We start from the raw sequence: 12,842 nt of genomic DNA, 5'->3' as shown, positions 1-12,842 counted from the left end.
AAGCCCAATTAGGTACACTGTAGGCTACTTCAAACTGAGTGGGCTCATCCACATCCTGTCCAATTGGGAATACTGGTTTGCATCCCCATTGTCATCAAAATGACACGCTCCATACTTCTTTAGAAGTAATCTACATCAGTCAAAGTGTTTCAAGTGAACTCAACCGCAGTCCGCCATCATAGGCTTTCGTTCCGGAACATTTGCCCAAGATTGACTGTTATGTACATGTAGCCTAGGCTATACTATATAGGCTTGAAGGATTTTCGCATTATCCCTAGAGCTCTTCTCTTATTTTTGTTTTTTTCCTTCCAACTTGTGGCACATTCAGAACAAGTAGAGCGAAATTTCTATTCACCTACAGGCTGTATTTATGGGCTAGTAAAACCGGCAAGCAATTTTTATGTAAAACACAGAGATACAAAAAAAAAATCAAACGAACAGGTCTAAGATGTTATACCCTTCAACTCTTACTTATATAGCTTTCTTCTTTATTCCTCTTTGATTTTGAATTGACGCTTTCATTCAGAAATCTATGACTGCCTTCTATAATGGAAATGCGTATTCTATTGGTGTCGCCCAAGGTATAACTTTTCTCTTCTGCTGCGTTTAGAATAGCTTCGTCGTTCCTGATGAATGGGAGACATTTTTTTTTACGTCTTACTATGTGGGGCTGCTGGACGAAAGCAGTTGCAAAAGTTGCATGAGTCAAACTTATTCCACTATGGCGTTGCTTTTGGTTTCTTAACTGTGATGATCGTGAGGCCGTGTCTGCAATCCTGAAACATATAATTCGTTTTGGAGGACGACGACGTTTTCACATTGATCGATCGCCCAAAATTGTTCTTAAATAACGAGGGAAAAGGCAGACAGTCACATTTTTTTTTTTTTTTTTGCGTTGGGTACATTCAACTGAAAATGAAGAAGACAAAATTCTGCCAAAAATAGCACACACAAAAGCAACATGATAAAACAGGGAGTTCCACTCCAATCAACCTTTCTACATTGACGAGCCGCGACTACGATTTTTTTTTTGCGTTAACGTATTGACAAACTTTTCATTCTTGTATCACGTCTTTTGCCTTATTCTTCTATAACTACCATTTCACATTTGTTAAAGTCGTGAAAAACGCTGAAAACAAAAATAAAATCCTGAAACATTCGTTGTGCATTGATTGCTGATTGTCTAGTGCTATACAAATCTAAGTGAATGAAATTTTTAAAACGCAAGTTGTCTCGTCTGTTTTGCCAACACTGCGTATGCGCCGAATCTCGTAGACTAGACCTACTTCTTTCTCCACTTCGGGAGAGTAATCCTCGCTGATGTTGCGCTGCACGCTTGGCTGCAGCACTCGACTCGTTTGGGCTTACCGAAATAAAACGTAAAAGGGGATGCATCCGTCAAGGATGATTTTAGTTGGTTGACGGTGCACAGCAACTCCACATGGGCTGTCGCTCTGTAAAAAGCTATGCCCCGGCAAGGCTTTGTTCGTTCTTCCTGTCCCCCAGGAGTGCTTCCGTCAAATGAACACGATGAGTAGTAGCTCAGTCATTTGAGCCAACAACCTAATGTCCTTCTCCACTAACATTTCAAATTCCGTGCGCAATTTTGTGACCGAGATGTTAACAAAGCGAGAAAACGGTGGCGACGTCAACTACTTCAACAACAATACAAGATTGTCCAGACTAATCGGAACTAACCATGTCAATAACATCATCGCCACTGATTATGATGGTGTTGACAATTCAACGGATGGTGTTAGCTTGTTAATGCCTACCTGGGCTTACCTGTCTGTCGCCGCTTACCTGCTTTTCATAAGCGTTCTTGGCTTAACCCTGAACATTATCGTCGCTCTCGTCATTCTCAACGATTCGAGGGTAATTCACTGTGCCTATGCACTTCATTTTCTCCTATTTCTTTTGATGTGTCCTTGTTGAGATTGAAATTAACTGAATGGATGGTACTGTAAAACGTTACGCTTTCGCCAATGAATTGCGCATATGAATGCACGAATAAAAGATAGGGACTCATGCTAACATATGCAGTAGGAGCCAATGACACCATGTTATGATTACGCATAAATGCGCGTATTAGCTATTTGCTTGTCAAATCACGTCATTCGTCGTCGAGATAGGTTTTATTTTTGTTCGTTGTTCACCAGCTTAGTTTTTCACGCACGAAGCATACAAATTGCCTTGAGGCGTAACATAACGAATAGCTTTACATGGCCTTATTACAATAATAATAACGAGTGGTAGACTTTTTATACGGAAGGAAAGTAGTGAGAATAAAATGATGTGGGTATTATTATTTTACCTTGATGTCGTTCATCATTCCCTTGGAGATTTGCGGAGAAAAGTGTCTAAATATATCAACATGGGACTTCGTTGGAAATTCTTATTATTGATGGAGACAACATGCCTTATCAAAAGGCTATATTTACGTATCAACGACCTGTCTGGCTGTCTTCAGCTGCTTTCTCGTATCCAGGGTATATATATGGCTTACGTAACTGATGGAGAGGGGAGACAAACAATAACAGATCGACGAACTTTTTTTCTCATATTGGTAGTGATTGGTTTTGACACTTAGATAAATAATGTCTCTCCACCCAATATGGTGCCTGTATTTGATTTTGACTTTCACATTCGTTTGATGCTGTTGATATACCCTTGTATAGCTATTTCCTGGTTATCTTTATGCATGAATATGCTATTGAATTGCACGTTCTGTCTCTGTCTGCGTATATATGTTTTATCTTTGTAATTCTCCACCATCTCTCGGCAACGAGCCGCTGTGCATGTACGGTTTTTGCCGGAATTCAGTTTCTTCCGATGTTGACTTGTTACATTGTCAATAACCTTGTCGAGGATAGAAGATGACGCCATTGAACTGGATGTTGCTGAATTTGGCTTGCTCCGACGGTGCCATTGCTGGATTCGGGTAAGTGTGAGCAGATCTATTAAAAAACAAACAAACAAACAAACATTGCGAAAAAACAAAAAAACGAATAATAAAAAAGTCTTGTACGCTTTCGGCAAAAACCACGTGTAATACAGAACACCCGTATCAACGGCTGCTGCCTTGCGATTCGGATGGCCTTTCAGCCATGAACTGTGCGTTGCTTACGCCATGATTATGTCCACTGCAGGTATGTAAATTATAAAATCAATAAGCGCCAACTGCGACATTATCGTTTACATATTAATTATTTTCGTCAACAATCTTCTAGGAATCGGATCCATCACGACCCTAACGGCGTTGGCTGTCTGGCGATGTCAACTCGTCGTTTGCTGTCCAGCTAAACGCAAAAACACTTTTACTAATCACAATGGCCGACTCGAATGTCGCTATGGCGCCTTATTGCTCACTCTCATCTGGATTTACGCCCTGGCTGTTACGTGTCCGCCACTTCTAGGATGGGGTCGTTACGACCGTGAAGCTGCTCACATCAGGTATACGGTTTACTCCCTTCCATTTACTGCACAATATGTCTCTAATTCATAAGAATCGGGAGAAATAATACAATATAATCATCACCCTACGTGATAATGGCTGTGTGTGGTGTCTAAATATAGACCATCAATGTGATAAAGGCCGACAGCATCATCTTTTGACCAGCGCCAAAAATTAAAAAAAAAAAAAAACAAATAAACACAATACAGTTTGTTTGTTATACTTCAATGCTGAAGGAAAAAGACGGCCGACATTTTGATTTCAAAAGCCAATTAACTGCCTGGCGTATAACCTATATAGCAAATATGGCTAAAACACAGAACTGCTCGATATGTACGTACTATACGCGTATAATGTTGCTGCTTTGCCCAAATTGTAACAATGGATAGCTATTAATTTCTTGGTAAACATGCCTGTCTATTTGCGTCTTAATTTTGCGCATGATATATGGTACTTGAAGCTGTTCAGTCAACTGGGAGTCCAAGAGGCATTACAACCGCTCCTACATCTTCTACATGTTTGTTATGGGATTGGTCATCCCGCTTGCCCTCATCATGGTGTCCTATGTCAAGATCCTGCGCGTTGTTCGTGAGGTAACAACTTGATATCTACAACAATGAAGCTTTTCTCAAAATAATGATGGCAGTGTGGCATCTGTGCCTCCGTAGACGTAGCCCGATACCTATAGATATCATTTCCAAATAGGCTAATGAATTCTTATAACTTTTTCCTTAAATATTCATGTCGCTTTTTTTAACTTTTGCAAAAAAAAAGACATATGAAATGCTTGTTTTTTACAATAATTGTAATTGAATAAATCCAATTATTCAGAGACGAAGGCGAGCCAAAATCAAAGAAGAAACGCCAAAGACGATGCCAGCACCACCTGATGTATCTGGTCATATTACACAAAACTATGGCCAACAAGTAGCCGAGCACCAACGACCGATCACCAACAAAACTAGGCAGCAACATCTTAACAACAATCAACATCATCTTCACCGCAGAGGAGATGCAGCTGAGAAAAGGGTGACGATGATGGTGGCCTGCATGATCGCCGCATTTATGGGCGCCTGGACTCCCTATTCGATTTTGGCACTTTACGAGACGTTTTTCAGTATTGACAGCGGTGCTGACAATTACAGTGGAAACAAAGCCAATGTTTCCTACGTAACTCAAGATAACGATTCATTGTACGTGGGAGTCGTTTCACCTGCTTTCGCTGCAATTCCTTCGCTTTTCGCTAAAACGTCAGCTGTTCTCAACCCGCTTATCTACGGGCTTCTCAATACTCAGGTATATGAGCCTAGTCGGCGATAATTCTAAAGGTTATTATAATCTCTAGAGAGGATGTTGTAACATTCCAAACTTTAATAGCCTACGTCATTTATTCAACAGTTTCGCTTGGCTTGGGAAAGGTTTTCGTTGCGGTACTTTAGTCGATGCCGTCATCGTCGCCATCCCACCGGGGACGTAGCGGCCAACCACCAAACTCAAATCAAAACGTGGCGTGACATAAGACGACTCCGTTTGAGCTTCAATAGCAACTCACGTGGTATTAAACCGGGAACTACTGTACACCTGCCTATGCGAGAAATCATATTTCCAAAGGAAGACAGACAGGATCAAACTAGCGGTATTATAGCTAAAATCACCAAGACTCTCCCCTTTATCGACGCCAATGCTACCAACTCGATTCCTGTGCGTATTGATGGCCATAATAATCAAGAAGAAGAAGAGCGGAAATCGAGAAACAATCAACAAGAACATGAAAATACTATTGAAAGACAATGTTATACACCTCTTCGTCTATCGTCAACACTTTCATCTTCTTTGCCGTCACTGTCGACTTGCACTTCATCACACCTTGTCTGCAAAGAGGTGAATGCAACGTATCAGTCAAACAAGAAGAGATCAATCAGAATTCACCTTCATCGGGAACAGCTTGGTTCTTTGATATCCGTTCGCTTGCCCTCCCACACAGCTCACTGCCGTTGCAGCATTGAAAAATCTATGTTCTTGAATACCTATGCCGACGCCCACGCTAGCCTGACAGGACGTACCATAATCACTAAAAATGATTCAGAAGTGAACCAAACCTAATCAACGAACTGGCAAAACATATAGTCAATACCGGTCTACATCCTGATGTTGGAGAATTGAAGCCGATAGAACAGCGCTATCGATAAAAAACCCGCACCATGGGCAATCCAGGCAAAGCTAGCAGAACGTATACACATTTGACATCAATTGAATCAACAGCCCTGTGCGATGACGTCAACTGCTGCTGTAATAAGCCGAAGATTTGCGTCATAGAGAGCCAGCATGATGGGTTATATCAAACAACTTGTAATATCGTACGTTAAATATTATAAGCTTATTTCTGGACTTATAAATATAAGCCGTGCTAAGTCCCAATGATGCTTCCAATCGACCATCGAATCAAACATTATGAGTGTTGTGGATGTCGTGGAGTTCATTGTTGGGAATGCACCCTAATCGATTTGAATGGAAGGGTTCAATAAAGAGCAGGCTATATCGAGCATCAGACCAATTAGCTAGAATAATAAGCTGCATGCATATAGTACCGGGCCTGATTTAATACATTCTGATCATATTATAACCAAAATAACCGGAATCGAAGGAGTAAAAGTTGCATTTCTAGTTTGAGATATGATTCTTGTATAGATGCTATACGTTAATTCGTAGAGGATGTTGACTTGGTTTGATAAACAGTATAGATACCAAAATTCTTTGAATTTTTTGCTACAATAGGATCAGTATTAGCGAAATCGAGAATGCATAATGACACATTTATATAAGGTTGTGCAGCTATTGGGCGTTCTATATCGATCCCATCTCATTGACATTCAGCTATCGGTTCAATTAAAAAATTGACAAGCTATCCATTCCTGTTGATTGATGTCTGGAAGAAGACTGAAAAAAGAAACAGCTTTCCCAGGACAAAGAAGAAGACGCTTTTCATCAATGTTAAAAAAATATATATTACATTTCTCATCTTTCAACCGACTGCTCTATTATTTTCCAATAAATTTTCTTATTTTCTATTTCCGTTTCTTTAATTCAGCTGACGCGTTCCTTTTAATCCCTATTCCTTCTCTCCTTTATCCAACTTCACGAGGGCATTTTCCCACGTTCATCCGCTTTCCGTCCACATTCCGTTTGGGGTAGGTTTTTTTTTTCTCCTCTATTAGCTATAAGACGAGAATGAATTCGTTATTCCTATTCCGGTTCATTTTATGCCAGTTATAAGCCTTGTTTGTCTTTTGTCACAGCCAATTCTGCCCTTTAATGTTGTATACTGTAATTGGCTTCGATGTACTGAATTACAATCCAATCCCAAAGCCCCCAACTATTTGTTTTTTAGGATTATCATTTTGGTAACCATAATTTTTTTAAATTAATCTATAAAAGTCTAAGCAGAAACGAAATCACGAGGTTGATAATGGCCTATAGGTTGTGGAGCAGATCAAGTTTAACGTGTAAGACGTTTTTACCAATTCCACACAGGTTTTCAAAGCGTTCAGAAATGTTTTGTAGGTTTTGTTATGCAATTTCCCAATAGGGATTCTATCAAAATTTTTGGGGTCACATACACAATCGTGTCGACCGCCTTTTTTCCGAGACTTTGCTCCACAGATGGCACTGGCGGCGCGGACATTTCGGGAGACGCTGTCTCGCAAAAATTGACGTCGTCTTGTAGTTGTAGATGAGATCCAATCTTTATTCTTAAAACCAGAGGCGTTCTTCACTTTTCAGGGGGATTGATTGATGATACTTGTTGATTAATCCATGAAGAATACCAATACATGGATAAGTGGAGGGTAATACAAGTATAAAACTGTAATTCCTCATGGCATTTTCATTCACGCATACGTGGCAGTTCGTGAGCAGACGAACCATTGAAACGGCCTTGCGCAGTCTAGCTGCTTCCATCCAGATACTAGTAGAACCCAAAACATTGTTTTGACAAATACTGTCATATTTTGGTTTTATGTTTTCACTAAATACCAAGTAAGTAAGTGGTTTAATCGTGTTAGATGTATGGTTTTTCGATTCAGAACTGAAATTGTACTTTTAGAACTTTTAAAACACCGCATCGCTTTTATTAACAATAGTGTACTTTTACAACTATCAAAATCTTGTTAATTATTTAAAGGAGAACAAAGTTCATTTTTTAGATTTCCGGAATTTCAACTTCCGGTTTTAAAATGCCAAATAACTCCTTATTTTTAAGTCTATCAGAAAAAAGATTCACATTTTCGTGATCCTTGTCAAATTTGGGGTCGACTCCATGGGTCAGCAAAAAATACCCGAAAATCGTCAAAAATCGCAAATTTTCCTGAAAATGAAAAATCACGATTTTGGTCAAATCCGACTTTTGGCTAAAAACACGTCATTCCAATCTTAAATTTGATAAGGATCACGAAAATTCTACTCGTTTTGTTATGGGATCATAATTTCCGGAGATATTGGCTACTTCCGGCTACTTCCGGAAAATTTTCGTGACAATTAGCAAAAAGTAAAAAATGAGCTGTATTATTCTAAAATTTCGAATAGTTTTCTTGCATGCATTAGGGTATTGCAGCTTTTATTCCGTGTTTTTCTTGCTATCAACAGTACAGGCTGACCCTACGAGCAACGACAATTTTAGCTACAAATGTTTAGCGCCTCGTCTTGCAGCTAGTAGTGGATATTCTAGGTTTTTAAATTTAATATTTGAATCATCTTTCTGTCTGAGGTTAGTAAAGTTCAAGAAAAGCAAGAATTGTCCTGATTTAAAAATAAAATCTATTTTCGTTGGGTTTTAGGAGGAAAAACTAGATGGCGTTGAGTGCACTTTGATAAAGATTACGAATGTCAAGTAAAATGCGTGTTAATATCGTAATATAATAGTATTGTAATGTATTTGTTATTAAATTTATGGGATGCTGATTTGTGTGTATGTTTGTGTTTAGGTAATCAATCAATGCTGGCTGTTCTACACTTGTTGAATAATGGTCAGTGTAATAAATTTTCTAGATTCGCTGATAAATCCAGTATCACCTCTTCACGTGAAGAGGTGATACTGGATTTCTCCACTCCTCGTGATACTGGTACCAGTCCTCTCTCTTCAGTGATTAGGTACAACACCACTCCAATCCATAGTGGCAATTTTCATTTCCGTGCAAGTGCCCTTCTAACTTTTGACATAGCAAGGTGAAGAGAAAACTGGGATTTGTGAGTGGTTTGCTGTTGTCCTTTTTCTTGATTTTCTTTAAATTATTTAACCTTCTGCAAAAGGCATGGATTAATCCTTGGAAGAATTCCTCATCTCAGTGAAGTTCACAAAATACAAATTAGTGTACAATTGGCATTGTCACAAACGATGGGTAACATAGCATGAAGTTTTCGATACGGTTTTCTAAAATCTGGTTTATTTAGATAAAACAGAAGGTTAAGACTCACCACATTGAACTCACTCACCAATAAAATAAAAATAACTAGCTGTGGAAATGTTGCCTACACTAGGAGTTATTCTTGAAGTCTTGATTTCATATAAAAGAAAATGTGCCCCTGTTTTGACCACAGCCTTCTTTTGTTTGATTTATCTTTAATGTTTGTCTCGCCTTTGTTTCAATAGGGCTGTTCGACATCTTTTTTAAGATTTGTTGAAATCGTGAAACGCGGCAACTCATGTATTTTTTCGTCTGCTACGAGTGACTTGTGTAGTTCTGCGAAATATAAATTTTTTTAAAAAACAGTGATAGAAAACGGGGTTGTTTTGAAGTTCTGATGTGTTTTCTTTATATATTAGTTCGTTATAGTGTTAGTGTTTAACTATGTCACTGTCTAATTATGCCAGTGGACTTAGTATTGAGGCCAAAACACGTTATTTGGAAAAGTTACAAATGTTTAACAGTGATTGTCCATATTGTATTCCTAATTCTCTGTGGAAACACGGTTTAGACTGTTGTCCAATTGTTCCAAAAATTGCTCCCTCAGATATCTTCATATATCTTGTTGAAACGAAAAGCTAACAAAATCATATTCCATCTATGATGTAATTCTTATTTCTTTCGCAGGTTCTCAGTGACTACGACTTGAGTGTCCTTCGTGTCTGTTACCCTCAGATTCTGCCTCCTGAAATTTGCAACATTTTATGGGATAAAATTCTTCGTGCCTGTTACCATACACTACTTGACGGGTATTCGGCCTTTTTTACGCACCTTTATGTAAGACCGTATCCGATTTGAAATTCTTTAGATTTTCCGCTGTAAGAAAATGCACGAACGAAGGTCGTGCACTAATGCAGTTAGACTTCAGGCATTTTCAAGTCAAAGTGGAAAGCTTGACACGTCTAAGACCTCTTCCTGACCCACATATTGTCGAAACATACATAAAGGCATATTATTTACCTGAAAATTCTTTGGAAAAATGGATTCAAGAACAAACGGTAACTCAATCAAATTTAGTATTAATACCGTTGTCATTAATTTAAGAAATTCGCGTCGTCAGCAGCTAATAATTTTGTTTATGCCTTTGTTGAAGGAATATACTCCTAGGCAGATGATGAATCTTCTTCAATGCGTAAGTCAAGGCAGTAAAAAGATTCGGCTGAACTTAACTTACTTCATGGAAGATTTAGATTTGAATCGTCGATAAAGCTCTTTGTTATGATTCAAGTGATGAAATTTTTGTTAATTGAGAAATATACATGACATTCCATTACTTGTTGTCTGGCTTTCAATTTTGAGTTTAGATAAATATTTACAAAATATTACTCGAGATCTAGAAAATTAGCTTAGTTTCACTTAATTATATTTTACTTGCCTCAATTTGATAACAGTTGTATTGAAGGTCGATTGCTTTACGCAGAATGCATTTACTTCACTTTCACTGTCTTCCCAGCCTTCATGTCTGATATGAATTATTGGTCAAATCGAAACATGCAACCACATGAATGGATCCGACATCTTACTAGCAAATGCTTAGACCAAGTTCCTTCATAACCTGGAATCTTCTTAATGCAAAATTATAATTCCCTTCGTACACAGCCTACTAACGTTCCATACAAATAATCTTAATACTGACAATTTTTTTATGTAAAAATAACCCTGAAAGTATGCGTCAAGGAATGGTGTCAAGTTTAATGCAGTAACAATTGTACAAATATAATGGTCATCGTTTATTACTTTACAGCAAAAACGAAACAACGGGGAGACGAACTTATTCCTTGTCATCATCATCATCCTTTTCCTCATTGTTGATCTAATAAGGTTCATAATTAGTAATGAAGCCGACATTAAAAACAGTATTGTTACTTACATTGAAGTATCTGAGTTCATAAGAGGTCTTAACCCCCTTTTCTATCACTGTTTTTTAAAAAAATTAATATTTCGCAGAACTACACAAGTCACTCGTAGCAGACGAAAAAATACATGAGTTGCTGCGTTTCACGATTTCAACAAATCTTAAAAAAGATGTCGAACAGCCCTATATGGAGGGGTTGCTTGGCTTGTAAGAATATGAAATGTAGTTGAACCAGGGAATTGAATGTAATTGATACGAAATGTAAAACGACATATCGTGAAGTATTCATTCCGTAAGGCGGAAAAGTGCTATGCGGTGGACTCCAAAGGCAATTTTTTTTAATGTTAATGATACTTAATTTATTTTTTTGCTTCAGATATAAAGTATCAATTCCATCAAATGTTATGGGACTCATGTTTGCATCCAAGGCCGAAAATGGAAATATAACGAAACCAATTTAAACAGATATGGCTACCTGATATTATTAGTGACATGTCAGGTCTTTATGGTCAAAAAGAAGTCTGAGGTAATACATTTCGTCATAGAATTCCCATAAGCCATGTTACATGGCCCATGTATAACATCGATTAATTCTGTTGCAGTGCTTTTTGAAGAAATTTTGCTGCACCGAGCTCGGAATTTTCCGGGGTTTAAATTGTGATTCCCGATGGGTTTTCTTAAGAAACCAGTTTACGTTGACGCAGTAAGAGCTGCAAATTCTAATGCTAGAGTTCGTACGTTATGGTACTCTTAATCATTATATGCATAAATTCAAGTGCCCCTTGAATTAAGTTTTCTTATTCATTCCAGATTTCGCGATCGTTTTATGCCAACTAACCACGAAGATGTCATGCAACTGCATTTTCATGTGTCAGAAAACTGTGTGCTGAAAGAGATGCTGCATTTTCGAAGAAAGCTACTTCCACATCACCGTTGGTCGCTGCTTCGTCTCCAAGATAAAAAATTTACATTTTTATAAATTAAAGTTCATATCTGGGCTCCCTTCTTTTCTGTGGCCCTGTTTCCCCTTGACTCGTAATAAGCCCGTAGGGGGTCATGCCCCTACTGTGATCAGCAGCAAAGGTTGTGAGTGCGCTGTCCGGAAAGGGGACGTGGGGGTCCTCAAGTTCTATGATATCATTGGAGGGCGAAGAGGCTACCCACAAATCCGAATTAACGGTTAATCGTTCACGTAAAAACTTGTCCGAAACCTTCCATCCTCTTCCGGCTTCTCTTAGCCACGCCCCGGGTAATCTCCACGGGGATTCAAATTCAATTGAGGCATTGCCTTAAACTACTAACTACTACTTAAACAATACAAATATTAAAAAATACTAAAATTATGTTTCATTTAATACGTGAGTTTCCAATTGAATTTCATTGCATATTTTTATTCTAATTCCATATATTATACATAAACATATACGTATGAACTTGCATTGCCATTTAAGAGATTTTCTAATTGAATACTCATTTATTCAACATGTGCTGCTTGGGAATCGAACCCACTACCTTTAGCTTGTACAATTAATGCTCTACCACTGAGCTACAACTGATAATGTCATGAAATCTACTACTCTTGCACGTTGCTGTACCTAGGTGAAGTTGAATATTTAAGCATTTGATTATTTTACCGCAAATATATTCTCTGTCTTATTTCGCTTTCATCTTGTGATATATCAGGATTATGCACTAATTGAAAATGCTTACCGTTGAGGGTACAATATTCACTGACTAATTTTTAACCTCATCGCATTTTGACTCTTGTCGGGAATCGAACCTAGACTTTCGGCATTCCACACCAGTGCTAAACCATAGAGCCATGAATTACATGACCAAATTGACTGTATTTCTATATAATGTAGTTCATGTGTACACATGTGAAAATTGATGTCATGATTTTCAGTCGTAAACGGTTACGATAACATGAATTATCAACATAAATCATGTTTAATTCAACCAGTTCACTCTCATGGGGGTCGAACCACTGACCTTCTATTCATTATGAAGACGATATATTCATTTATCCATAGACATTCTGTTGATGGATGCGTTGCTGGATGGTAAGTTGCCG

At 38.1% G+C, this 12,842-nt stretch overlaps 2 protein-coding genes and 2 long non-coding RNA genes across 26 annotated transcripts; 3 read left to right on the top strand and 1 right to left on the bottom strand.

The window, feature by feature from the left end:
• The first annotated feature begins 1,428 nt into the window (after window positions 1–1,428).
• Window positions 1,429–6,827, top strand: LOC116925373. Its single transcript, XM_032932044.2, has 7 exons — window positions 1,429–1,875; window positions 2,874–2,941; window positions 3,058–3,149; window positions 3,231–3,453; window positions 3,915–4,047; window positions 4,286–4,750; window positions 4,853–6,827. The coding sequence occupies exons 1-7, from the start codon at window positions 1,567–1,569 to the stop codon at window positions 5,555–5,557; spliced, it is 1,995 nt and encodes a 664-aa protein (XP_032787935.2). The 5' UTR covers window positions 1,429–1,566; the 3' UTR covers window positions 5,558–6,827.
• Window positions 6,828–7,153: 326 nt separating this feature from the next.
• LOC123466521 lies at window positions 7,154–10,186 on the top strand. Of its 23 annotated transcripts, none has more exons than XR_006648105.1 (9): window positions 7,154–7,489; window positions 8,096–8,216; window positions 8,287–8,339; window positions 8,434–8,475; window positions 8,593–8,674; window positions 8,759–8,847; window positions 9,541–9,662; window positions 9,722–9,911; window positions 10,007–10,186. XR_006648105.1 is itself a non-coding variant. In XM_045175186.1 (6 exons), the coding sequence occupies exons 3-6, from the start codon at window positions 8,333–8,335 to the stop codon at window positions 8,914–8,916; spliced, it is 354 nt and encodes a 117-aa protein (XP_045031121.1). In that variant the 5' UTR covers window positions 7,154–7,489; window positions 8,096–8,216; window positions 8,287–8,332; the 3' UTR covers window positions 8,917–9,485. The 23 variants fall into 23 exon arrangements, 2 of the variants coding, with proteins under 2 accessions (XP_045031121.1, XP_045031122.1); XR_006648099.1 differs by having other exon boundaries at window positions 8,593–8,695; XR_006648094.1 differs by having other exon boundaries at window positions 8,579–8,695.
• Window positions 9,285–10,950, bottom strand: LOC116924384. The gene is made up of 5 exons (XR_006648107.1): window positions 10,784–10,950; window positions 10,572–10,726; window positions 9,940–10,513; window positions 9,685–9,882; window positions 9,285–9,598 (listed from the first exon to the last, which is right to left on the bottom strand). It is a non-coding gene; the product is annotated as an uncharacterized LOC116924384 (long non-coding RNA).
• Window positions 10,951–10,956: 6 nt separating this feature from the next.
• LOC116924385 lies at window positions 10,957–11,825 on the top strand. Its single transcript, XR_004394962.2, has 3 exons — window positions 10,957–11,294; window positions 11,371–11,512; window positions 11,579–11,825. It is a non-coding gene; the product is annotated as an uncharacterized LOC116924385 (long non-coding RNA).
• The last annotated feature ends 1,017 nt before the right edge of the window (window positions 11,826–12,842 follow it).

The sequence above is a fragment of the Daphnia magna genome, linkage group LG6, assembly GCF_020631705.1.
Source record: "Daphnia magna isolate NIES linkage group LG6, ASM2063170v1.1, whole genome shotgun sequence".
NCBI classification, from domain to species: Eukaryota; Metazoa; Arthropoda; class Branchiopoda; order Diplostraca; family Daphniidae; genus Daphnia; species Daphnia magna.
This window is presented reverse-complemented; position numbering and strand designations above follow the sequence as displayed.

Bases quoted from the DNA above. Each gene is read 5' to 3' on its own strand.
- LOC123466521 (XM_045175186.1), top strand. The intron at 8,675-8,758 runs GTGAAGAGAAAA...CTTCTGCAAAAG, and splicing joins CTAACTTTTGACATAGCAAG to GCATGGATTAATCCTTGGAA.
- LOC116925373 (XM_032932044.2), top strand. From the start codon at position 1,567: ATGTCCTTCTCCACTAACATTTCAAATTCCGTGCGCAATTTTGTGACC. The intron at 3,150-3,230 runs GTATGTAAATTA...ACAATCTTCTAG, and splicing joins CATGATTATGTCCACTGCAG to GAATCGGATCCATCACGACC. The intron at 3,454-3,914 runs GTATACGGTTTA...TGGTACTTGAAG, and splicing joins CGTGAAGCTGCTCACATCAG to CTGTTCAGTCAACTGGGAGT.